The sequence below is a fragment of the Dermacentor andersoni genome, chromosome 2, assembly GCF_023375885.2.
Source record: "Dermacentor andersoni chromosome 2, qqDerAnde1_hic_scaffold, whole genome shotgun sequence".
Taxonomy (NCBI): Eukaryota; Metazoa; Arthropoda; class Arachnida; order Ixodida; family Ixodidae; genus Dermacentor; species Dermacentor andersoni.
In genome coordinates, this window is record NC_092815.1 from 77,573,641 (window position 1) to 77,601,137 (window position 27,497).

Here is a 27,497-nt window from a genome sequence, read left to right on the forward strand (position 1 = left end):
TTCCTGCCGTCATGTCACATAAAAAAATATCAACATATTTTTCACCCGCACCAAAGCATCCAGTGAAGACACAAAGCCAGCCAAGGTAACTACGTTCTTATTTATTTTTTCTACTTTGACTTTTAATCGCGAGGACACATTGATTCCCTTCAATGTTTTTGTTCTCGCTCCCCTGCCCGCGGGCTGCGAGAGCCAGCCAGAGCGCATGCGTTTTTCTCGTGTTGCCCCGACCACCGCGCGGCGCATTTCGGTGCACATTCGGTTTTCTCTGGCCGAGTGCATTTTCGTCTGGCAGTTTAGACGCTTTCTGGCTAGCAGACGAGAAAAAGAAACAATGGTCGCTCACCGCCATCACTGCGGGGACGACGGATTGCACCGCGTTCGCCTGAGCGCAACCTCTCCTAAATGTCTTGCCTCGCCGGTGTAGGATACCGAGCAGTATGCGCATGGTTCTTGGTGGACCAAGCGTCTCGTGTTTTCTTCAATATTCCTTTAATAGCCACATTAGTTGCCCAAAGTAGGCATTCGATTGTGACCAACATACTTTCCTTTGCGTTTCTTTTTCATTATGGTGCCCCCGCCCCACAAAAGGAAAAAAAAAAAACGTTGAGGCGCAGCGAATTGTCGCGTGGTGAAAGTTCTATTTTGTTACTTATTTTGCGGAAAGTAATGGGCCATGGGACGCTTCAGCTGCGGATACTCTTATTATATTATTGCAATAGCAATTATATGGAGACTAGGCGCATTCCTGCCGTCGCCGTCGCCCTCATGTTCCGCATAAATTCTAAGGGCGATAACATCGTGACCGTGCACCGCATGCTGTATGTGCGAGTGAAAGCATGTGGGGGTGAGGGGGAATGGGTGAGCCGACGATGGTGGCTCAGTCTTGCGTGCGCAAGGGAGAAAAGTGAGGAGCAAGCGCGCCGCCTTCGGTCGCGCACAATACATCGGGGGGAGTGGATGGAATGGGGGCGGGATCTAGGATTCTGTGAATCTGTGATTGCGTAACATGTTTATTTGCCTTGTTTGACCCATTATATAGCGTGACTCTTTCTTAGATACGTAGTTTTATTGGAGACTTATACGTATGTTTTGTGTATACGTGCAGTGAACTATGTTTCCAGTGGCACTTTTTTGCCCGTTATCAAGCTGTGTCTTCGTATTTGTATATTCCATTGTATCTTCGCATTTCTAATGTACGAGGGCAATCAAATGAAAGTGAGCCTGCCCACCCCGCGCAATTATGGTTCTGTTCATTATCTGCAAGGCCTGCGCGTAGCACACAGGCATCTGTGATTTACAAAAGTGACACGCAGGTTTGAGGATAAATGTTCTTTAACGCTCTCATACACTGGGATGAACATGGTTGCGTGACGTAATGGACGCTCCAGAAGTGGAGCAGCTTAGTTCCGTGAGGTTTTTGACAGCTGAAGGTGTTTCCCAAAAAGAAATTAAGTCACCGTATGGCTGCCGTGTACGTCGAACATTGCATTTCATTGGCCACTGTGAAGCGCTTGAACAAACGGTTAAAAGAAGGACGTGAAAGTTGCAAAGACGATCCCAGACCGGGCCAAAGCCATCGTGCAATCACACCTAACAAAATTGCAAAGGTTGATGAGCTGATGACACAAGAACAGAGGATAAGCATCGATGAACTGCCAGAGCGTGTGAACATCGCTCACGGTTCGGTTCACCGTCACCGTTCACGCCGTAATTCATGAACATTTCGGCTATCGGCTCTTGTATGCGCAATGGATGCCCAAGATTTTGGACCACCGCCAGAATACGGAGATGTTCGGCGCTGCCTTCACTCATCTGATCCGGTATGACAATAAGGGTGACGATTTCTTGTCTGCAATTGTGATCGGAGACGAACCATCATGCCACTACTACGAGCCTGAATTACGACAGCAAATCTTATAATGGAAACATTTGAATTCACCACCCCAAAAGAAAGCAAAGGCCGTCATTTCCGCCGGACAGGTATTGTTGACTTTTATTTTTCGATTGTCAGGGGCCATTACTGATAAAATTTGCTAAATCTTGAGAGACTATCAATTGTTTCCGATATTGCTAAACGCCGGATCGGCTGCGTGTCGCAATCAAGAACAAACTACGTGACAAATTGACGAATGGGGTCATCTTGTTCCACGACAATGCCCGTCCCTACGTCGCTGATGTGGTTAATACAAAACTGGGAAAGTTCAAGCGGGGAACGCTGCAACATCCGCCAGACAGCTCAGACCTGTCGCCTTGCGACTTCCCCATTTTTAGGCAACCGAAAAAACAGCTCAAGGGAACCAGATTCGTCTCGGACGATGACGTGAATGTCAGTTGCAGACGTTTTGAAGCAGCAACCCAAGCAACTCTATGAGACGGGAATTACGCGACTCGTTTGTCAATGGGACAAATGTCTGAATGCAAATGAAGGCTACGTTTAAACAAAGTACCCCATTTTTCATATATTCGCACTGGCTCACTTTCATTTGACTCATCCTCGTATATTCTGCAAAACTCCTGCTTTTTATACGTGCTCTCTGTTGCGACTATAATTTCGGTGCAATTACTCACCATACACGACCGGTGACAGCTGCTCCTGCGTAATACATTGGAACAAATGACAGCGTCATTGAGATTTTTCACTGGCCGTTGCATATGTACAAGAATGTAAACAAGGATCTTGAATGACAAAGTGTCATTAACATATTTGTCCTCAACTTGTTCATTTCATGGCCTTTACATATTTCATATCAGCGGCATGGAATGCTTTGGTGGTTTCGAACTGATGTAGTTCTAAAGTTCGTGTGATATTTTCTTTACTTATTAAATAGACGAAAAACATGGAAGCATTGACACCAGTTATGTTGGGCACAATTTTTGGCACATACGAGTATAATATTTTATGAAAAGAATACATATTTTACTTGTATTGACAGTGCGTAGCGTTCAAGAATTCGTTTGCAGCATCTTTGGCAATGATAATGCAGTTATTATTCATGTATTTGATCCATAGGCAAATTGTTTAAGAGGAAGCTTTAGCTCGGGCCGAACTCCGACGTGGCCTATTCAGATACATGTAAAACGTAGAAACGCTTTTCTGAGATAACTCCTGAATCGCTTTTAATGAAATTTGTCGCATTTCAGAGAGTAAGTTAAATTCTAGTGTCTGTTGGAAGCGGAATTTCGATTTAGGGCCTGAACTTTGTTTAAAATATATTGAAAAATTCGAAACTTCGAAAAAAATAGAAACACGAAGTTTACAAATTAATAGCTCTGCATCAAGAACAGATATCCCGCTTCTGTAAACAGCATCCATTGCACCATTCAAAGCGGACAAATTCGATATGTCTATTTGTATCTTACGTGAATTGGTTATGTTATGTACAAGGGTTCTGCAAAAGCCGTATTTCCATAAGACTTCATTTCTTTAGACTCATGTGTAACATATCAACTTTGTCCGCTGTAGATGTCCTGTTATGTGCAAATCACAGAATTGTGATATCAATTTTCATTGCTGATATACAGAGTTGTAAACTGCATTGTTTCGTTTCCTGAAAATTTTCGATTTTGCCACTTTTCAATAAAATATTGACTGCCTAAATCGAAAATTCGAAACAAACAGTCACTAGAATTTAAGTGTTTCTTTTAAATGCAACAAACCTCATCAAATTTGGTGCAGTGGTTGCCGAGAAAAACCAATTCTCCTTCTACATGTATTTAGATAAGAGCATCCGACCTAATGTTTCCTCTTAGGAGGAGGCCGAGCTGCAACGTTAGCCCCCCCCCCCCCCCCCCCCCGAACGAAATTTCTGGCTACGCCACTGATCTTGGACACATGCATAAATACCTAAGAATGCATGAACGTGGGAACTTCTGTCGTCGTAGCGCAAATGGTACGTAGTGCAACGCACGCGTAATGCGGAGGTTGTGGGTTCGGCTCTTATCATCACCAAGTTTTTTTCCCTCCATTTCTCTACTTTGCCGTGCAGCGTGAAGCATGTTCTGTTTTTTTTAAACTGATTTGTAATCAAGAACTAAAATTCAGCGAGACAGTGTATGTGCAGTAAATTTTACAAATTGTTAGTGCACGTCTTGATATCATATGCCCAGGAATTCTGCACATTGCCCCTTCACCATTCTGTGGAACTTCACGGCCATGCACAATCGTGACTGAATGGGCAAATTCTTTGGAAATTTATATTTGAAAATATTGGCCGACGATAAAAAAAAGTTTAAACTGACTGCGCTGAGAGGGTAGTCCTTTCTAACAACATATGCATTTGAAGCACTTAGTCCGAACATTCGTGGTGCGTTAAAAATGTGTTTTGCCCAAGGATGCGCGGTGAAGCCACAGGACAGGAGCAAATCGGTGTGCACCCTCCCGGCGGAGGGCACATTGACTGGAAGAATCACCAAATTTAAATAGTAAAAAAAAATATTATTACAGCTGGCGTTGAACGTCGCCAACGTTACGATCGTCAATAGACAGTTTTAGTTACACGTACGTAGAGGCTTCACGTACGCAAACGTGAAAAGCCTACGTACCTTACGTGCACGCCATCTGAAACGCTTTTAGCTACACGTACGCGACGCACGCCAAGAGGGACCCCGTAGCTACGTCTATCGGGAAATGTGAACACGGCGGTAGCCAATTGAATCCTGCCGCCGTGTTTCGATGCAAGCCGTCTGCGCGCGCGCGGCCCGCTATCGCTTGTTTGTGATCTCGCGGAACTCCCGCGCGAAGCTGTCTACGTACGCAAGAAACGCACGCAAAGAATTGAATCTCACGTACGTCCGTAAGACGCTCGCGCGCCCGCTACGTCGTACGCATGCGCACTGCTGACACGTAGAAGCTATACGTACGCAAAGCCTCTACGTACGTGTAACTAAAACTGTCTAATGTTGAACTGCGCCGTCGCGGCAGCAGTTTGCATCCCCATTCGTGTGCACCACAGGTGTACACGCAACTTAATAGCGTAATCTGCCAAGAACAAACACTGTTATCACGCATTTGTATCCTTGATTATTTACGCCTGGCATTCTGAAGGTGTAAATTATAAGAACTGGAGTGTCAACGAAGTGTTTCCTGTAAGAACACCCTATATGTTGGGAAGGGAGTGTGTGTAAGGGTGTTTGCATGAGCGCAAGAAACTGAAACACCCTTATTTCACCCATGAGGGTGTTCGAATTTTTGTGTGTGTGTGTGTTTCGGGTGTGAGACTCTAGTGTACTAGATTAGGGGTAGTGGACCGTGGGAAGGCTCCGCGGTGAAGCAGTTTTCCCAGAAACGTGCAGGTGGCGCTTCTGCGCCGTTCACCTTAAAGCTCCTTAACTTCGTAATGTAGCGGCAGGCTTTGAAGAATGCCGCCTCCTCCTCGCGCGCTCTGGCCAAGACCGACGCCGCGTCGCTATGGGCACCCTGCAATGCAGTTTGCCTGTACATGTCGCGCCATCTGGCAGCGGCGGTGAGCACCCGCGGGTAGGCCCTCACCGCCATTTCACCATTGTCCGTGGTGCGCTCAGGCCCACCTGTAAGCCTGCTTTTCCAATTTTCCAACGGATTCCCCGCGGCCTCTTGGCAGCTCCTTCGTGAGAAGTGTGAACAAAAAGAACAAGCGCAGATACTGCTGCGTTAAGAACTTTCACAACCGGGAAGGGGATGCCGGCATCCAATTGTACCGCTTCCCTTCAAAACCGGGGGAAGCAACCCGGCGGCTGAAGTGGATCGTCGCGGTTCATGTCGGTCTTGCGAATTTCTGTTAAACGAACTAAGACGTAAGTGCAAAATCAAGAAAAAGAAATGAAAAAGAGCCAGCAGCGGCATCTGTAAAAACACACAATAAAGCGTCAACTGCATAAAAATGCGTGAACTGGTTCCGGCTGTTGTAAATCAGTTTTGATAGTTGTTTAGCTCGTCTTGCTCCAAAACAAACTCGCAGTGGCTGTTAGGTGTCAAATCTAGCTTCGTAAGCGCTCCGTGCTGGAGCTTTGTATGCGCTGTGCTTCTTCCTGCGCCAAGATCAAGACGCGAATGCTGGAACCGAGCTCATTCGTGCTGATGTTTTCTCGCGCTTAGAACAACAGAACTAAGGTTGGAGTACACTGCAGAACACGTCGAGTATTCGAAAATTAGCATTTCCCTCGCGCACACAAGCGCATGCGCACAAGCGTTCAGTCTTCACGTTGTTTAGTCTCAGCTGATTGCTCTCTATGATGCTTCAGCGGTAATGCCCTCTCACATTCGAGCCCGAACGACAATACCAGATTATGCTCGAGGCACTTCGTCAACGGAGAAAAAAGCACTTACCTGCCAATTTGCCAAAACCTCTACAATGTGAGGTGCAAGGCACGCTCCAAGTAAGGAAGCGACAAATGACAGTTCAAAGACGTCCCGGCCGTATTTGCTCATTTAAGTGGCATAACATAATGATTTGTTAACGCACTTCGAGATCGACGTCGTAAGCATACTTACTTTGTTGTGACAAACACTTCGCGACCTGCGGTGGTTGCTTAGTGGCTACGGTGTTGGGCTGCTGAGCGCGAGGTCGCGGGAATAAATCCCGGCCACGGCGGCGGAATTTCGATGGGGTCGAAATACCAAAACACCCGTGTAAATAGATTTAGGCCCACGTTAAAGAACCCCAGGCGGTCCAAATTATTCCGGAGACTCCCACCACGGCGTGCCTCCTAATCAGATCGTGGTTTTGGCACCTAAAACACCACAATTTAATTTAAGCACCTCACTGTGATGTCCGTGCTGTTTACTTCTGTGACACGGTATACGTGGTTTTAGTAAAAGATTTTACGTCCTTTCTCAAGCGTCGGTGGTCCAAAATGGGCCTCGACGTTTTCGATTGCCTTGAAACCGCAATTTAGAACGTCCGAAAGGTTTCAAACGAGCGCCGCAAAAGCATGCCTCCACAGCAGCGGCCGCCTCGGTGTTTCGCGCAACTGACACGGTGGCGCTGACGGCTGAGCCGATCTAGAGTTACTGTATATGCTAGCATATACAGTAAATCTAAGCCGATCTAGCCGATCGCCGCACCGCCTGACCATTGCAGGGAGCCCATTGGCGCAACAGCATCACGTGGGCCTTCGCGCCGTGCTTCAGCGCCATTTTCGCTCCAGAAGCGTCTACGGAGTGGCGAGGAGCGCATGTTGGCGCGGTTGCTCACAGAGGGTGTTGGGTTGCTACGCTCGAGCGGTGTAGGCGGCGCCACGGTCGAGGAGGGAGCGTGAAAGAGAGGAGAAACGAGGAGGAGTGAAAGCGTAGGAGGAGAGTGTCGCTACTTTACGAAGTTTAAGGGGTTGTATTTCACCTGGGTCCTTCATGCATGCATACGCGCCGGATGTCTCCTCGCCCGGCTGGAGAAACGCGTTTCAATTCGCTCCACCGCGTTCTCTAATATACAAAAGAGAGATAATTAGGGGAAAGAAACCGAGTTGCTTCGTTTTTTTCTCTTGTTTTTTTTTTCTTGCGAGGACACAGGCTCAAAAAGTTTCATTGGCACATGCGAGTCACGCTTATCGGAACCTGCACTGAAAAGAAAACATTCAGCGTACGCAAAGGTCTATTTCTGCAGAGATCGCTTTATTTACACATAAAAAAATGGGCTCCAATCCATGCTGTAAAGGTGGTTGGACAGCGAAGCTGCAAACGACAACTAGAATGATTACCCTTTGCGACGTAGGTTGAAATTATTCACGTGGCGGTATTCACATGCCCTTTACCCAATTATTACGTTTCGGCGGCCTGCGACCTGGCTTGCGCCGCCACTTCTTGCACCTACAGAGAGTGAGCCAGAGATAAGAGAAATTCGTCGCACCTCGTACGCACGCTGCTCTTCAGGAGTCCTCGTTATACACGTGTCACAACATAAATCAATTGATAGGCGGATTCTTCTTGCACTTACGAAAGTTACGTCACTCCCTGCTTCGTATGCAACAGCAAGGCTGTCGTCGCCGCGGCAACTTGCGCAACGATAATCTTTACTGGGAAACGTATTCGGGGAGCGCTATGTGCTTCGCATTGCATGTAGGCGTAGGAGTGTCTTATCACCTATTATGCACGTTATTCGGATGCTTGTCTTAAGCTTGTTTTTTATTGAAACACATGCAGTTCTGTTTGTTGTATGCGTGATTCCAGAGAATGTATGCACTGTTCGCTTAACTTTGATAAGTGCTTGTAGCTTCTGCTTTACGGAGGTATGATCCATAGATGATAGTTTTCTGTCGACGTTACGCCACGAAGAGATCCCGGGATGCTAGCCATAGACAGCTTCGCTGTAAAACAGAACAAAAAGAGTCATGAAGCATCTGTTTCGCTTCTTCCATGGTGTACGTGCGAGAGTGGTTGTAGTTCTGATATTAACGTACGGCAAACGTTCGTCCGGCAGACAACGTCGCCTTGTACCTCCGGAGTCCATGAATACAGTCTTTTCGATTATGACAGCGTGAGACTGACTGTTAAAGGAAACGTGAACATAAGCAGCAGCACCACCATAGCTGGGAAAATTGAGTAGCCCACTGCTCTGCCGATTGAGACACATTCCATAAGTGACACGGCATGTACTGCACGTCGATTGCCGGCCCATCCGTTTGAAGCTCATCAACTTGCAAGCAAGGTTTCTTAGCCGAGCTACACCCCAGTGCAGGTTCTGCGCAAAATTTTTTTCTTGTAGGTCTTCCTCGTGCTGGCACCTTCGACAGGTAGTCGGGAACATTCGGTAAGCTGGTCGGTACAGCGTCGGGTGAAAGCCAGGGCTTTCCACGTGGTATCCGCACTGCCTTTCCGTCAATGATGTGAACATAGTCTCGAAGTATGTACTTCCAACTGTAGCTCACACGCAGCGTCAGTCAGCTCCAGGGACTTATCAGCGTGGTGAATGTTCCGATTCCAAACACAGCGCCTTTCGTAGTCCTCGAGGACACCAAACAACTTCGGCGCGTTCTTCACCCACTTCTGCAACCGGGAGCGAAGCAGTAGTTCTTCTTACGAGTCTTCCTCATGTCACCTCATCTGCCAGAGAAAAAACTGTACACGAAATTACAAATGCGCGCACAAAAAGCAGAATAACACAAATACGTGGACGAGTGCAGGCGACAGGCACGGCGGGCCCCAGGTGAAAGGACCCATAGCGCCGCCTCGCGGCCGCTAATATTTTCCGGGTTTTCTGCTTCACGCACGCGCATTGCCCGCGCCTCCCCCTCGGCCCACTACCCCTACTCTAGTACCATGTTGGCAGACGAGGCAAAATAGCGAACACCCGTGGTTGTTCGTAGCCCATCAGTGACTTGAGCACGCTTTTAGTCAACCGTGAATGAACCTGACACGAGCGTACTGGTTTCCAGCACGCTACTCTGCCACCGCCCCTCTCAGTGTGATTTATTTGCACATGCCCCTAAAGCACGTCACAATACTGAAAGCACAAAATGCAGCCATGCTTTAGATGTAGCGTATTGACACCTCTTTGTTTCTGCGCATGCTATTGCACGGAAAGAAGCAAACTTGCACTCGCAAGGTCGATTAATTTGTTCGTGCGCTTTTACGCCCCAAAACAACACTGCGCCTTGGTGAAGGGCACCGCTGGTTGATTAACTTGCGCTCAAGTATAAGTTCACGACCGCTTGGTGCCGCCTTTGAGCAGGAAGTGCGCGATGAGGGCCTATATATAAATACCGATATACGGTGACACCGCGTCCTGCCGCCCCCTCAACTTTTGCAGGTGTGATGGAGCGCATGGGTATCGGGCCCGACGTGCTCCTGCAGTCCAACCCGCGGCTGGTATACGCGCGCCTCACGGGGTTCGGTCAGACGGGGCCCTTCTCCGCCATGGCCGGCCACGACATCAACTACGTCGCACTTTCCGGTAAGCGTCCCATAACACGTCTCTGTATAGCCGAACACGTGAGAATCGAATTCTGGTCAGAAATGTTCTCTCGAAATACTTGCATGTACAAAGAGACAATTGGTAACAGTTGTTGTCAGAAGTACGTACCTATAGACCTCAGACTCTGCCCAGGCGGCGCTGCGGAAAAACCCGTCACCAGCGCCCCCATCGCAGCCTTGGCGCTAACTGGGTAGTGCAAGAAAAGCTGTCCGCAAGCGAAGGTGCATAGACCACAATGGACCCTTCTCTTTCGTTTGTGTTGAGGCACGGTTTCCTAAAAATCAAGGACCTGGAAAACTTCTTCCGCCTATCCACGCTTCGGAAAGGAAGCTCAGCAGGGCGAAGTACGTGTACAATATAAAATAAAGTCTCAAGTGTTATTTCGGCGTGCTGCAACTCGCAAGTACGGAGAGCATCAGGTTTGTCTATAGGCATATCAGCATAAAAATCTAAGGATTTCAAATTGGTTCATGTTGAATATGTCCTGAACACAAGACTTAAGTATCTCCTATATTTTTATGTATTTTATTGTAATGTTTTGTCTCGCAGTTATTTACAGAGAGTAAATCTTTTAATAGCCTTTTCCAGGGCAGCAGACAGAAAACGGTTTCCAAGGCAGCGAACAGCTCTCATAACGAAAGTAAGCTTCCTACAGTGCCTACGCGCTGCATCTTTCTCGCAGGAGCTACAGCATCGCTCAGTACCTTAATTTGAACTTTTCGCAGACGCTTCGAGCAACAAGCGCGCACAAATAAATGTAAATAAACGCGAAATTTTTTTTTTCTTTACACACATGCGTTACCTCGCAATTACTCATCCAGTGCTCCTATACAGCAACTTTATTGCTCACATTTGAAAAACGCAGTCGAGCAGGCTCAGTACATTGCGAAGCGTGCTTGTTGTATCGGCGCAGGACATGCAAAATACCGAAAGTAGAAAATGTGCTCGCGATACGACGATGCTCTAGAACTGGATTTTGAATTCATAAACGAACCAAGATGTTTGGTTACGCTGACCTGCCAAATCTCCCCGTTCCACTTGTTGAGTCAAGCGGACGCGGACGTCTGTTAAAATGTGGAGATATCGATGGTACATAAGCAGGATGGTTCGCAACGTTGTTTTTTCTGTTACTAACGAAGTGGCGGCTGCAGATGCTTGAGTTTTCGCATGGTTACCACGGTCCTCCGTCAGGGCCACGCAACACAATTACAGAATAACAAAATTGTCGCACTTTCTCATGCGAGCCGCTGTGTTGTGGGGAATGCAAGTAATCCGATTAACCAACAGGTTGAACGGCCCGTATCCAGCGCTCTCGCCTTTCCCCTTCATACGATCGCAATGGAAATCGGTAAAACTGAACGTTGTTATCCTGCCCTTCACGTTCATGGCGATTTACAACACAACAGTAGCGTTGATTGCGGCGTTTCTTCGTAGCGCGCGGAGCTATCGTGGTTGCCGTCGCTTCCGCCATCAGTTTGAAGAGTGAGCCAGCAAGCGCTTTATGGCACTTCGGCGGCGCGTCCGACTAGCGTAGAAATTCATAGCTCTCTGTCTGGGTGTTAAATGCGCAAAACACTCGCAATATGGACCAAAATCTAGTTAAATCGTTGTTTCGCAGTTGCTATCTGCATAGGCAACTTAGCAAGGGAGTCGGGCTTCGCACTACTCAATTACTGCCTCTTCGCAACGGCAGGTGGCGCTACGTGTCTTGCAAAACTCCAGAGTCTGACGTCCATACCTCACTACATAACATACCTTGTGGAGTGTATTACAACTTTTATGTCATTTTACAGCATGCGTAATACTTAAAAAGATAGACTTATTCGTGCATTTGAAAGAGTTAAATTAGAAATGACGTGAAGTTTGTATTTCAATGACGTGATCATGGTGTACAAAGACTCGTAGGCTTGACGATCGCCACCGCAGAGAGAGAGAGTAAAATGTGTGTGTGTGTGTGTGCGCGTGCGTGTGCGCGTGTGTGTGTGCGTGTGTGTGTGTGTGTGTGTGTGTGTGTGTGTGTGTGTGTGTGTGTGTGTGTGTGTGTGTGTGTGTGTGTGTGTGCGTGTGCGCGCGTGTGCGTGCGTGCGCGCGCGCGCTCTGCTTTTAAGTATATCAAGATTAATAAGGAGCGCGATTTTGTATGGATGCCTTTTCCGATGCTGTTCCTTTTCGCGCTTCGTGAATGGTCGGAGCGACTCTCCGTCCGCGTTAAGCGCGGGATACATGGAGCGTTCTTTCACGGCGAACATCGCGCGGCGGAAATAGACGCGGCGGGACGACGCCGGTGGTTCGCTGGCTTCGCTTACATGCAGCGACAAACGGGCGGATGCCGCCGCGCGCCCGCCGCATTGTTGCCAGACTTTGCGAATGTGTTTCTGGATAACAAAAAAAAGAATAAGCTGAATTTTTATTGTATTATTAGTTGTTAATGACTAAACAACTTCGAAAAAAGTTTCATAGAGGCGCTTACCAACGATTTCTACACATTTCATTTAGCTGTGAGCATTTTAGCGGGCTGGCTTTGCGCCGTCTGACGGGTCTGGCTACGTTGAGTGAGCGGGCACCTGCGATCACCGCGGAGTGCAGGCGTTGCAGAAGGTTTTGTGGATCTCCAAGAGCGACGTTTACTTTGCGTAAAAATAAATTGTGGTTATTGATGTTTACTTCAGTGTCAGTTCCTGTTTTAAAGCCTCCTCCAAGAACTAGCGTTTTGTACTGCAGCTGGAGAGGATAGAATTATCGATATTTGGCGTGAAATGGGCGGCTCTCGTTCCGAGCGTGATCCTAAAGTAACTTGGTAAAAAAAAAAAAAATTAGAATACTTACTATTCTAAACGCGCGGTGTAAACAGCGCCTGAAGCTGCTGCACCCAAACACGCGTCCTGGCGCCCAAAACATTCCGTGTGTGCACGCACACATAGATCGCGCACTGGTTTTGAAAACTATATGCTGAGATAAAGGGGAATGAAAAAGAAATAAAACAACAACAGGAAAGCAGGAGGAATGAGTTTGATGGGACATCAAGGGCGCAAGAATTATATAACTATCCTACAATTAGAACGACAATAAGTTGGCGCGACGAATATATAAATCAACGCGGTCGTGTACCGAAAGCACAAAGGGTGGTATCATCGGGTGATCACTTCCGCATATAAATTTGTTTTCATCAGTACCAACATTGTGAACTTACCTTCCGGATCGGTTCCGATATCGGCGATGATCTCTGTCCATGCCGCAGCTTTCTTTCGCTGGTCCTTGTAGTCCTGGCGACCACAATCCCAAATTATGCCACGTATTTGCACTGCTGAAATGAGCTTATCATTGTATTCTAGTCTCGCTGCTTTCGATGACTTTGCCATGGTTGCAGTGCTGTCCCTAGAGCACTTGGATATTGTGCAGCCTCCGCGCACCTCTTGTATCCGCGGCAACCGTATACCGAGTGGGCGCTTTCTCTTCGTACCAACGCTTGGCTTGTCTGGAACACCCGCTTTCTCTGTAAACTATTCTCACGCCTTTCGGCATTTCACGTGGAAGCAGAATCCTTCGGTATCTTCACATGTGCGCTCCTTGGACGCTCCCCGGTGCCGTGCGTCACCATATGTGTCTCATTAGTTTCGTCTGCCGCTCACCTCAGGGCATACAGCTTGCCGTGTACCCTTCTGGATTTCATTAGGCTTTTAGCGTAGCAGTTTCAGTTGTCCCTTTGTATGCTATCTTTGCTAGCGTCGCTTTTTCTATACGTACGCCGACAACAGCATGTGCAAGCTGTGACGCGGAAGTCAGCAATTTATAAAAGTTACTTTATTTAGTGTACGCATTTTTTTTTATTTGCTTCGTACGTTTAATTTCTTTTCTCGTTCTTGCTACCGGCCATTTTTGATGATGTGCCTCAGTCGAAAAACGATGCGGGGCCATCAACAATCTTTCCCGATGTTCCAGAGTATGAATGGAAGCCTACTACTTGGAAAAGAGAAGAGCGCAATCTGTGTAATCAAGCACCACCAAGAGTTGCGAAAAGACGAAATATTGTTCACATTAGCCAGTGCTAGCTCATAGCACCCACGCGACGGTTATAGTGACGCTGGCGTCACCAGTAAATTCAAAGAGTATAATGCCCCATCACCCCCGACGAAAGTTAACTTCTTAAAACGAGGAAATGTTATTGAGCACATCGGCACCAATTTTTTTTTTTTAGACTTCCATGATGTACTTATTGGAGTCCACCGAGTTTACTGCAATTTGACGTTGTAAATATGGGCAAAGTTTACCTTTGCTGTCACTTATTTTCCTGCATTTCGAGTAATAATCAACACTTACGCAGAATAAAGGTTTTAAGCAGGATATTTCACAGTAATTGCAATTTTTGAAAGGGTTGGTAAGAAAACTGTACCGCATATATAATTATCTCTTTCGTGAGCACGCCACTTAAGTTTGTAGACGAAAAATATGTATACACAAATTTGTACTCTTCATTTAATGCTCTGAAACATTCAATATTCGGCTGTAACGATCGATGGTGTCCTTTTCACGCGCAGAGAGACCAAAAGTGCGCGTCCAAACAAGCGCAAACGCCCACATTCCGTCACTCCGCGCGGCCGCGCGACGGACGCTCCCACGGAGGCACCAGCTAAAAAGGAAAAACACACAAAACGTTCGGCGGCCACCGGAAGTCAGTGGGAGTTCGATCGTCGCGACGCCTGGTGAGCACGAGAGGCACTCCCGCGACTTCCGCCGGCGTCGATCGCCGGGCGTCGGTTTTTCCGATCGGTCCGGATAGCCGGCGGGAGTCAAATTTTTGGACGCCGAGGGGCGAGCGTTCGACGCCGGGCGTTTTTCGCCGCCTGGACGCCGGTTTTTCGCTCCATGTATCCCAGGCTTTATCAATGGGATCAGCCGGCCGTGAAGAGTGGATGCTCGAGCGGAAGGCGTTGCTACAAAATCGCAGCCCTAATCTCTTGCAGTGGTTTCTACCCTATACATTCGCAAGCATAATGAAATACATTTCAACATGAGTGAGTGTTATAGCACTGGTACAGTGAGAACCCGTTGTGTCGCATGGTATACTCCTTCATCACAGTTCATAATGTACACATGCAAAGTAAGCGCTTAATTCGACACGGCATGTTGCCGACGAAGGCTGAGCCCGCGCATGTGTGTACACGTGTGTGTGTCCTTGGCGCGCAGGCGTGCTGTCCATGCTGGGCGCGTACGGCCAGAAGCCGCAGCCGCCGGTGAACCTGATAGCGGACTTCGCCGGCGGCGGCCTGCTGTGCGCGCTGGGCATCTGCATGGCGCTCCTCGAGCGGGAGCGCTCCGGCAAGGGACAGGTCATCGACGCCAGCATGGCCAGTGATGCACTCTCTAATTCTTCGCTAAAGGCGTCGCGCACCACTTGGGGGTGCGGCACGCGGTTACGCGTTGTTTCGTGCGCGAGTTGTCTTTTCACTTGTTTCAAAGTTAACTCATTACGCGTGAATGCTTTCTCGCGCCATTCGCCTCTAGATACCGCGGATGCGTATAGCGACAAGTAGAATAGGGGGCGCCTCCGTTCGTGTCGCTAGCGATAACGAAATATTTTCGCTTCCAAGTAGTTCGATAGATTGGTTCGGCGAGTTGGCTTATAATGCTTAAGAATAAAAATACTACGCAAGAAAAAAAAGAAAACACCAGAGAGTTCGTGTTGATACACTCTCGTGCTTGTCTGTTCTTCCTCTTTTTTTTTTTTTTTACGCAGTATCTTTTTTCTCCGTTAGTCCGAATGCACGGAAAAGCTGAGGCAGCGCGAGTATAGAGAAGTACAAGCTAAATCAGTTTAAACTTGTGTAGTTCACCTCAGAAACTTTATCCGTGTTAATTTCCCGGTAAGAGGCTGATTACCAGAAGCTAAAATGTCTCATTACAGCGAAAGCTGTACATGACTAACCTTACATAGTTTTTTTCGGCGTCCGGCAACAGAAAAATCATCATGCGGTCGATTCTGGTGATAGTACAGAAAGGGTCCAACCTCAATGGCACATACCCCTGTGGGCTCGGCAACCTGTAACGCGCCCTTGAACTATTCTTGCCACACATGGGATCCAAAAAGGCCCCAGGCACACGGGTAAGAACAGATATGTTCTTAAAAAAGAAAATTTTCGTACAAATTTTTCAACCAACCGCGCGAACTGCTCGCGCGTTCGTCGTCGTCGTCGTCGTCGTCGTCGTCCTCCACAGCTGGCACCGTTGCCGCTCATCATTCCAGCGTAGAATTCACTTCCCTTCTGTCGTCGTAATTGGGAGGCCGCGTCTATACGGGGGTACGAGCCATAGATTAAGCGGGTGTGAGCCATTCAACAGCTGCGTTATCGATGGGGCGGACACGTATAGTGTATACAACCGAAGAGCAACATGCGTACGAGGAGCGCCGGAGGGAACAGCAACGAGAATGTAAACGGCGCCGGCGCGAAACGACCGCCGACGAAGAACGTTCCTGCGATGCTAAAGGAAAACGACAATCGCGAGCCCGGGCACCTCCGAACGAGCGACGACGCCAGACTCGCAACGCAAAATAAAAAAAGACAACCATTCCACTCTGTGAAGATGAAATGGCAGCGAAAACACTTTGCTTTTCGTTTGAGAGCTTTGATCGTCGTCAGCTTTCGCTGCCATTCCATCTTAATAGAGTGGAATAGTTGTCTTTTTTTTTTTGCGTTGCGAGTCTGGTGTCGTCGCTCGTTCGGAGGTGCCCGGGCTCGCGATTGTCGTTTTCCTTTAGCATCGCGGGAACGTTCTTCGTCGGCGGTCATTTCGCGCCGGTGCAATTTACATTTTCGTTGCTATCCCTCCGGCGCTCCTCGTACGCATGAAGGTGTTCATGTTTGGCAGTAAAAAAAAAAAACTATATCAAAATCCTGTAAATTGCGTCAATTGAGCGATCTAAGGCAGATAAAATTAGTGTATTATACACCTCCGTGCACATCACTGAACTGTGAGTATAGGACTTTTGAAAAACCCTCGTAAACATTCTAACGATTTCAGCTAAGCCGATAGATAGCTCATAGGGCATATTTTTCGGCTTTAGATAGCTGCATGCAGTTTACAGAACTGCGATACATGTTTTTCGTACATAGTCACGGATTTATGTAATGGTGCCGATATTCGGCAATTTTTGTAAAAGCTTCTAGGCCACAAAAAGTGAAAAATATCCTGCTTGCTATAGTCGGTAGAGTTCAGCTTTCTCTCTTCAATTCAACAAATTTTATTAAAATCGGTTCAGGGGTTGTCTTAAGAGAGCACATCTGGGTTTTACGTCTGTATATTGAAATCGGATGCAAGGGGAATTAACAGCGTATGACAGACGATGACAAGAAAAAGCGACGCCGTCAAATGAAGTGCGCTGCGTATGCCTTCGTTCTGTGTGCTTTCCGGCAGCGCTTTCTGGCAGCGCTTTCTGTACTTAAGTTATGAAGGAAGCATGCAGAAAACAAAAACTGCTGAAGAAAGGTCTCCACATTCAAGTTGCGAACCCTAACCCTCTAGCCTAACCTAATACCTAACCCAGCCTCATGGAACTCCCCCCAATCGTCTCGTGCAACAGGTGGTGCACATCGCTCGTACCTGCGCACAAGTCAGTGTGTGCAAACACTGCTACCGTGCGGTCGTGTCGGGTTGACTATATGGAGATTAACTATTTAGAGAAGTGGCGTACTACATACGTTACATTGCTATAGTTTCGAGTACAGATTGCACTGACCGGATTCAGCAAATTAAGTGGGCCGGGCATATATGGTCTGGGTAATAAATCCCCGAAGGAAAATAATGTGCAGAAAACTCTTTTTCAATAAGTTTCAACTTCCTTGCAGAGAAAAGCAAGTGACGGATGGCTCGGAGAAAAGCGCTGACAAGTTGTTTTTTATCCTCAATAAAGCGACAGGACGGATACAACATACGTAAAATAAATGCTGTCGCATTTATTATTCCACTTAATAGCTATTTCCATACTGTCGTATCGGGTTGATTGCGGAGGGGAACTAGTATTTCGACAGAGGGCCCATGCACTATATACGTAGGTTACGTTGGTGCAGTTTTCGAGTACAGGGTTCGAGTGCAGAGTTCAAGAAAGTGGGCGGGGCACGCGAAAAAGAAAAAGTAGCTATGGAATGTTAAAAAGCAGCAGCACGAGTCTATGCGGTGTTGACGCACGGCCGTGGCGCGCTTGCAGACTGAGGGCAGCGCGTACGTGAGCAGCTTCCTGTGGCGGACGCGCAGCTCCAAGATGGCGCTGCCCATCTGGATCGACGACCGCGGAGGAAACATCCTGGACGGCGGCGCGCACTTCTACAACGTGTACGAGACCAAGGACGGCAAGTACATGTCGGTGGGAGCGCTCGAGCCACACTTCTACAAGATACTCGTGGAAGGTGAGTGGCGCAAAACAATTGTACGGAATTCTGGCCATGTTTTCTCGCGTCTTGTCTTGTCTACCAAACACTGTGTTTGCGTCTGCTGCCGCTTTTTTCTTCGTTTTTTTTTCTTCTTTTACTTTGGCTGTAAATGAGTGTTAACAGGCGTTCCTTTATGCGAAACATCAAGAAAGAAAGAAACAAACTCATATATATAGGCCTTCGTCGCTTTTGCTGATACTTGGCAAGGCGGACATCAGCACCAAGAAAATCTTGAACGATAATTTCAAGTTAACTCAAGTATGCTAGTTTAACTTCTTAATAACTTTAGGTCACACGTTGCAACTGCGAAATTGCAGCCGATATGAGGAGTAAGGAAGTCATGTCTGGTTAGCAGAAATAATGAGACTAGCGCCACTTTCCACACATATGCGACTTTAATATGTGTGACGAAATACCTGTGGCGTCCCAGTTAAGTTTCCCATAACTGTGCCTCTAACAGCCCTGTCTCCCGCATAGATTAGAGAGAGAGAGAGAGAGAGAGAGAGAGAGAGAGAGAGAGAGAGAGGAAATGTGCATGATCCATGAGTCCATTTGAGCAAGTCTGCTGGCCGTTCGGGATAAAGACCCACGCGGCGCAGATGACGTCCACGAATGGCTTGAAAGTCTGGGGCATGTCCGCGGAAAGGTGATGCAGGTCTGTCTCCCGCTCTTGCACATGACAGGGCGGGAACAGTCAAGTTGTACGTCCACTTGCCGCAGAAGGAGTGACAGGCATTCGTCTTGTTTCTTACAGCGCGCGCGCTGCATGCGTATACGCATACGCACAACGCATGCTCTATCGCGCGCAGGTCTGGGCCTGGACCCGGAGGAGGTGCCGCAGTTCTCCGAGTGGGACAAGTGCAAGGAGGCGTTCGCCAGGTCGTTCAAAACGAAGACGCAAGCCGAGTGGTGCGCCGTGTTCGACCTCACGGACGGCTGCGTGGTGCCCGTGCTGGACCACGAGCGCGCCTGCGAGCACCCGCAGAACGCGCACCGGCGGGCCTTCGTCGAGTGCAAGGACGGCCCGCCGGCTCCCCGTCCGGCGCCCGTGCTGTCGCGGACGCCCGCCGAGCCGGACATGGAGGAGCCGCTTCCCGGCGAGCACACGAGGCAGATCCTCAAGGAAATCGTCGGGCTGAGCGACGCCGAGGTGCAGGGGCTGATAGACGAACAAGTGGTCGCGGCACCCTCCTACGCGCTCAAGTCCAAGATGTAGTTAACGCGACAATATACTATATGCACGCGGGGGCTTTTGTGAGGAGGGCGTCTCGTCGGTCACGTGCCCGGTGCTTCCGGTGTGGCTGCGAAGCTCCTTGAAAAATGTATCGTATGGTTTAGTATGGTGTCGATCGACCCTGTATGATCGACACTCGAATGCGCATGCTGTATACATTCCTCTCTTTCGAGCTGGGTTTTCGCCAGCGCGTCCACTTCGATACAGCCGCAGAGTAGGCGGCTGATAACGTGAGGCTTCTGTGCGAGGTCCGCCTTATGTTTTTTTTAGAGCGACGTGCGTTTTATAGTCTTAAAGTCGAAAAGAGATCTTGCGCTTACCACTGCACTGCCCTTGCTTAAAACTTTTGCAGCAGGATCCCATTTTATGGCGGCGGTTCTTTCAAAATAACGCTTAGCACTGTTACTTGCCTAATTTTTCAAGAAAAGAAATTGCGAATTTGCCTTCGTCTAGGTTGTCCACATCGAATGCCCCAGCAATTAAAGGAAACCAATCTCGAAGGCCATGCTTTGCCGTGCTGCGAAGTTGAACGGCGGAACTGACATAGCTGCCATTTTTTAAACATCGCCCACTGCGAGGGGCGCAGACGAAGGCAATTTCGCATTTTTTTTTTCTTGACTATCAAGTCAGTCAAGCAACGGTGCAAAGTTAGGTGACGCCACTCTCCTCTGATTCATGTCTTGCCTAGGTGGCGCTGCTATCCGTAGCGCGATGAAGAACGAGTGAGGAATATGAAAGAAAGTGAATGGGCTGGGAGAGTGTTGAGGTGTCTGTACAGGAAAAACATTGATTCACAATGGAGGAAAAGAACTATGAAGCTTACAAGCAAGTATGCGGCCTGTAGGGTGAGCAACACAGCAACAAAGAACGTCAAGCGGAAAGTCAAAGAGGCTGAAATAATCTCATGAGTGGCGGACATGGAAAAAAAAAGAACCTGCCATGAGGAAAAAAACTTAAGAGGAAAAAAACAAAATCAGGAAAGAAACAATTTATGATAACTCAAAGGGAAGCTCAATACTTTTCGAAGTGGGATCAGGATGCCTTAGAACACGCACCTACAAAGCGAGATATAATAAGGAAGAAGAAGCGTGTGCTTGGGCTGCGGTAAAGCTAGGGAAACGATGGAAGCATGCTTTATTAAAATGTGAGAAAATCTGCCCAGCGGTCGATTTAGGCACCATTGGCCTCCTTGAAACCCTTGAGTTCAGCGAGAACAGGGGAGAAGTAAGCATGTCCGCAACAGACATTAGTAAGAGGCGATTGGAAAATTGGTGGAAGCAGGGAAACGACAAAAAACGGAGTCGTACAAAAGCAAAGTTCACAATAGGGGGTATGAAAATTAGGTTGTGGGAGTTCATCGTGTTTTTTTTTTTTTTTTAACCTGGGTAGGACAATAGACAGCATAATAGCAAGAGCTTAGTGGCGCAAACCACTGCCCCGTTCCAAAGGGGACGCTCATAACATCCATCCATCCTCGATGCGCCCACCGCGCTGGGCCGTGCTGGCCGCGGGCAGCCTTTAGCAATTTCTCTGCGATTTGTGTTGAGACGTGTATTGTGTATAAGACGTGTACGAGGTGTGACACACAAAAAAAAAAAACGAGACTGGTCCAATAACTTATTGTACTTACTGAATCAGTTTTCTGTGACGTTATCACCAGTCCCCTTCAGCATTCACACACTTCTGCATTCGGTGCTGCCATTGCTGGTAACCGGTCTGGAACGAGGTTTTTGGAAGGCCCTTCAGGAGTCTGTTTTTGCCTGAACCTCTTCAACTGAGGTAAAATGGGTTCTCTTTAAGCAAGATTTAACTTTAGGAAGTAAAACAAAGTCGCATGGAGCCAAATCAGGTGAATAAGGAGGATGCCCCATCATAGTAATGTTTTTGCTGGTCAGAAATTGCTTGACAGATAGGGCCGTGTGAGCGGGTCCATTGTCCTGGTGCAACAGCCATCCATCACTCCACAACTGTGACCTTTTTTTCCAAATTTTTTTCACGAAGTCTTTTTAGTACTTCAGTGTAGTAGTGTTGATTAACAGTCTGACCACTGGGAACCCACTCAATCATTACAATTCCATTAATGTCGAAGAAGACAATTAACATTGCCTCGAATTTTGATTTTGACATGCGTGCTTTTTTGGGTCTTGGGGATCCTGAAGACTTTCACTGCATTGACTGGCGCTTACTTTCTGGGTCATAGGTAAAAATGCATGTCTCATCACATGTTACAACAGATTCCAACAAATTTGGCTCGTTTGCAATGCGTTCTAACATGTCCACACACACGTCTTTACGGCACTGTTCTTGGTCAACGGACATAACTTTTGGGACAACCTTCGCACAAATCTTCCTCACGTGTAATTCGTCCGTTAAAATGCGTCAAATAGATTCCCTATCCAAGTGAACAAACTCCGCCACTGCACGAACACTTAATCTTCGGTCACCCCTGATCACATCACGAACTTTGGCAATGTTTTGGACTGTAATCGCTGACCTTGGGCGCCCAACACGTTAATCATCTTCCACACTGTCCCTTCCCCCTGAAAACCGCTTATGCCATTCAAACACACGTGCACGAGACAAAGTTACATCTCCATAAGCCTCGGTTATTATTTGAAATGTTTCCATGGCTGATTTCTTAAGTTTCACAAGAAACTTGATGTTGATTCGCCGTTCGGTTTTTACATCAGACATTTTTCCGGCATAATGCAGTTGCACAAATTCACTTAATGACGCAGCACTCCCAACTGGCGTGATCGATTCCGTCGAAACTGGACGCATGAATAGAGGAGATGTGTGGGATTACGTCAGCAAAACAGTTGTTGCCAACTCGACTCTTTTTTCAAGCTACACACTTAGTCTCGTTTCTTTTGTGTCACACCTCGTATAAGTATTCGGACGCGCTTCCATGCCGATAAGTTAAAAACACAAGTGAGGACTTGATGCCCATAGTGAATAAAGTTCTACATGCAGTTTCAGCTCTTGATAGCGATTGATTATGGCTCGATAGGGAGGAAACTCGTGATTTTCATACGATCTCCGAGCTCACGACGGCCAGCTCCAACTAATGGAGGAGACAGCAGAAGCAGTCACGAACCTCAGCAATCAAATCCAGGTTGCCAAAACTACTTTTATTGCACATTGCATTGAGGAAATAGGATTTCTTCTCAATACAAATCAGAGAAATTGCCCATAACTGAAACTAAAAGTCACTGATAAAAAAAAAAGGGGAGTTGTAGCAAGTTTCTCAAGGCACAATTTAGAGCACTCAACGCAGTTATAGAATTTTCATTCGCTCCCGCGTTTCGTCCCGTTTTGTGTTCTGAGACTTGCGTAGAAATGGAGCCTTGTAAGCACATAGAACGTTACGATTCTATTCGTAAGTGCTGTTTTTGTTTGTTTGTTTGTTCAGGTCAGCCAACGAGGTTCAAGCTGGAGAAAAGATACCAGATCCATAAAGCTGTCGCTTCTTACTTGCTTCACACTGAAGCAATGGGTGAAATTGTTATCCATTGATGTCGCCAGTGCATTCAGTTGATCTGACGGATATAGAAGTCCTCCCCTGTCAACAGCAGTGGGGAGGGCTGCTTTCTTGGAGAGGTGCGATGGAGCACTTGGGTACATTGATGGCACTGCGTCGCTTGTAAGCACTGGTCGATCACGGGGAATCTTGACCGTTTCGTCGTTGCCCACGTGCGTGAATGCCGCACAACGTATTGTTCGTGGAAGTGAAGCTCTTAGGGGGCTGATTTCTCGTCGAGGAATTTGTCAGCCTGGGGGACAGCCCGCCGCCGCGTTTCAGAACGTTCGGGGTCCTTTGGCACAGAAAACAAGAGTGATACGCCTCCCGTCTTCCTTGACGATACGTAACCGGGCGTGCAGTGAGGCGCAAAGCAGTGCGTTTGCTTCGCTTTCCTTACGCAAGGATCCATTTGACTGGAACAGGGCACGGAACCCAAGCCTACATGCTAACGAGCAATGTTTCACCACAAGGAAAACACCGCGAAAATCACATATGCGCAACGTCGAACCGAGAAGACGACAATCGCACGTGCCGCACAGATAGCGGGCGAAAGAGGCGGAGGGGCTAGGATAGAGATTGCAATGCTGACCGCAGCGCCACCACGGCCGCTGTGGTGGCCAACGTTACTAGATGGCGGCATGAATCGAAGGAGCGCGCTTTTGCCGCGAACTACGGGCGTTGGCGCCACCTCTGCTTCTATAGCCACCATAGCCAAGTGCGACCTAGCTGCAAAATTTGAGCAGGAATAACAGAGCAGCTGCATCAAGCGCGAATTTTTTATTTTTATTTTAAGAGAAAGGCGCACGTCCCTGTATATACATTTGTTCGGTACCATCCTTGAATAAGCCTAACACAATAGCTGATTTTCAAAAGCACGGTGGTCATGACGTGTTCTCGGCACCTGAAATTGCTTCAGGCGTGCTTGCATTCAGAATAAGCACATCTTTCGAGATCCGGTTCCGTTACTTAGAGGGTGAGGTCGCATGGGGCGTGGACTAGGACACCACCTATCTACACCCGGTGAGGCCATACTGTCCTCTCCCCCCTTCTCCCCGAGTGTTGTTACCCGGGTGTCCTCCTTCAGTACCCTTCTTTCTATGCGGTAAAGATGGTGGTATTGTTTGCTCAGTACAAAACAGGAGCACACAGCAGCCAGAAAGCAGCACAGCGAAAAGGCCCATGCCTTGCAGCTGATTTTCTGGTGACTCTACCTGCAATTCTCGCGGCGCATCCTCTGTAGTCCAGCGCGGATGGAAATACGCCATCGAAGTCAAGTCACCTGGCGGACGCGGCGACATAGGAATTGTCTCTCCGTATAGTATATATGGCAATCCTCATGTAAACAGAATACCAATTGTGGTTGCGCATGCGCAGCGGTCGATTACGGTGCTTGGTATAGTTAAGGGCATACCATATTTTGCTGTCACTCTTTAGCGAAGCTTCGTTCAAGTATTGCTTAAACAATCGCCTTTGAAGCTCTTTGGCGTGTGGTGCGCTGCCATACGAAAGACAGACGGCCTGCATGGGCAATCGCCACATGAGGTCAGATATACGCATGTTCGCATGCACGCACATATACTCATGCACACCTCGCATTGGCTTTTACAGCGAAGGTGTATATGGCTAGCCGATTCGTCCGTCCGTCTGTCGCCTGTGCACAGAAAGCTCCTCCGGCGCAACCCCATGCGCATGCGCAAAAAAAAGAAAAAAGGACGCGCGATTGGCTGCGCCACGTCGTTGCTCTCCGTCGCAGCCGAGCGCGCGCGCAGCAGTTCCTCTTCGGCTCCGAAATGGCTAGGCCACGCGTCATACATACTCCTGCTGAGGAGCAGACAGCTTTCGATCAGCAAGGCGGCGAGCAGAACTGGGAACGAGCTCGTCTACGCCGTGCCGATGCCGCAGCCCGGGCACAATTAAGAACAGGATCGTGCAGCCGAGCGCAAGCAGCACTGCGTACCGAGAATCCGGCAGCATACCAAGCCGTCGTTTCAAGAGCCGTCGGGATTAACCCAGTGATAAAAACCGGGGCCGCATATTTAAGCTTCGCTGGTTAATCTGTACCGAGTGCTTGGGCGGTGATTTTTTTTGTGAGCAAGTCATCAAGATTTAAAAACACCGTTAAACCTTTCTCGGGAGTAGTTCCGGCTGTCGGTTATATGTCGTTCACCTGTTCTTTTTTTTTTTTTTTAACCTCTTGAGATGATGGTGTTCAAACGCATTTGTCAAATATAGAGTGCGTGCTGATCGCGGTGGCCGTATAAGGTGCGGCGGAAGGTGTTTTTTCCGCCGGTATTTTCAGAGCTGCCGAGAGTGCGTAAACGATGAAGAGGCTGTCACGCAAAGCATGCTTGTGCCCGTTATTGCCGTAAAAGAAATGCCCATGATTATATTGCGCTTAGTGTTACACTGGCGAACATAAGGGACAAGACGCGGACGTACATAGCGCAACATCCACTATCCACTTCATTGCTTTACTAAAAGAAATGTCTTTGGACTGCGCGAAGGTCCACGAATATTCGCCGCCGCGGTCTGTACTGCGCATAGCTGTCGGGAACGCGCATACTCACGAGAAAGCGTTGCACAAAGCGCATACTCCTGAACCCCGCATTCTGGCCACACATGATGCACCAACAACCTTGCAGACAGAGCACGATACATAAAAAAAAAAGAAAAACTTAGGACTATATTTTGTCTTGGTATGACGCTGATGCAAGGTAGGGCTGTCGCAACAACTTGGGACTGACGCCTTTTTTTATTATTATTATTATTATTATTATTATTATAGCGACCCGACTGTCGTGCAGTGCCAATGCGAAACGTTCATCGGGGAGTTCTAGATTTCGAGCATACGCAAAGTTATGGGCGCAAACCGCCGCGCTTACAAAATAACGCGAAAAGGTGCACAAAAGAACCCCAATGTTATACGAAAGAACGCGAAAAGGTACACAAAAGAACCCCATAAAAGCTATACGAAAGAACGCTAGCCGGGCGTTACGTTTCCCTTTGGTCTCTTTGGGCATGCCAGACCCGTTTGCGTATAAGCAACGCCCAAGACTCCCTGTTAACTCATGTGACCATTTGTACTTAAGTGCAGTATGTGCAAATGTTGTCGGTACGCCTTAGTTTAATATTCTTTGGTTCTCTGTTTGTGAGGACGGTTTATTCAAAGATTGTGCGCACCACCAAAGTATTTTGGCGTGCTCCGATAGACACGTAAAAGAGGACAGGAGAGCTGACGCCTCTCTTGTCCCCTTCTGCGTATCTTAATAGTCTTTTTTTGTTGTGCTAATAATAAGTACTATACCTGTACCTAGTGAACAGCAACGAACTTGCCCATTAACGAGTCTTACAGCATGCAGGAAATTCAAGTGCCTTACCTAATGCACAGCATTGCAGCTGCCTATATATATTGTTGCGGGGGTCGCATGTATATACTGCTTAAAAACGCGTACTTAGCGTATACGTGCGCAAATGCTGTAAATGCGTCGTTTTAAGAAGAGTGTCGCAAAAAAAAAAATTCGCTTAGTGTTGAGACCAGTGCACTTTCAAAGCTATACCCCCTCAGTGCACATGTGACCAAGCGCACCTAATCTTTTTCCTGTATGCGACTTTACGCCCACTAGTTCGTGGGATGCTATAGCATGTTGCGCTTTTGTTGGAGAAGGATGCTACCAGGGGCTGCGATTACTGCACATATATTTGTCTACAAGTATACACTTCAACAGCTCGCACGTGCTTGTGAGAGTTATAATAAATAATATTTTTAATAAAGAAAATGACGTTCGCCTGGCTATTGGGTGCATCTTTTTTTTTCTCTCTACAGTTATGAAAACGACCATTGTCGCCAATGCAATAAATATACCTGCATTAAAGTTCAGTAAACCATGATGCTTGGAATCAATTGCGTTTTTTCGGGCTCTTTCCCTCTGCCTGTCCTTTGTATTTCAGTCGCAAGATCGTTCGCACGATCTCGACACAGGCGGGTCAATTGAGCCGGCTTGTCGGGCTGAAATAATTGCCTCGATCCTGGACTCACGCAGTCGTCAGCGTGTTTCATCAATTCGACGCGTCTGTTAATGCGCGATCAGATCAGCAGTTCACAGCTGCAGCAACAAAGAACCAGACGCTACGTTTTGGAGCTCTGTCTTATTCCTTGCTGCGTTCATCGAATTCGAACTGGCGAATGCAGCAAGCAAGACCCTGGAGTGAAGATACCTTATTAATCTCCCAAAAACTGTTATAATTTTTTTCTCTGTCTCTCTCTCGCACTTCGGTGCCAGCTAGCGGCCGCTGAAATCTCGGCCCACCACATCTTTCTTTCTTTAGTCTTTCTTTATTCATTTGTTCAAGACATTACTTACAGAAATGTCTTGGGGGACGCGACAAAAGGTACTGAACGTGCCTGACTGGTTAACGCTACCACTTTC

At 47.7% G+C, this 27,497-nt stretch overlaps 1 protein-coding gene across 1 annotated transcript in view; it reads left to right on the forward strand.

The window, feature by feature from the left end:
* Positions 1–26,958, forward strand: part of Amacr (Alpha-methylacyl-CoA racemase) — a 30,965-nt gene extending 4,007 nt beyond the window's left edge. Inside the window, exons 3-6 of the mRNA XM_050189103.3 lie at positions 9,726–9,869; positions 15,075–15,235; positions 18,091–18,289; positions 19,123–26,958. Coding sequence (XP_050045060.1) covers positions 9,726–9,869; positions 15,075–15,235; positions 18,091–18,289; positions 19,123–19,529 — 911 coding nt within the window. The 3' untranslated portion in view covers positions 19,530–26,958. The remainder of the gene's footprint in view (positions 1–9,725; positions 9,870–15,074; positions 15,236–18,090; positions 18,290–19,122) is intronic.
* The last annotated feature ends 539 nt before the right edge of the window (positions 26,959–27,497 follow it).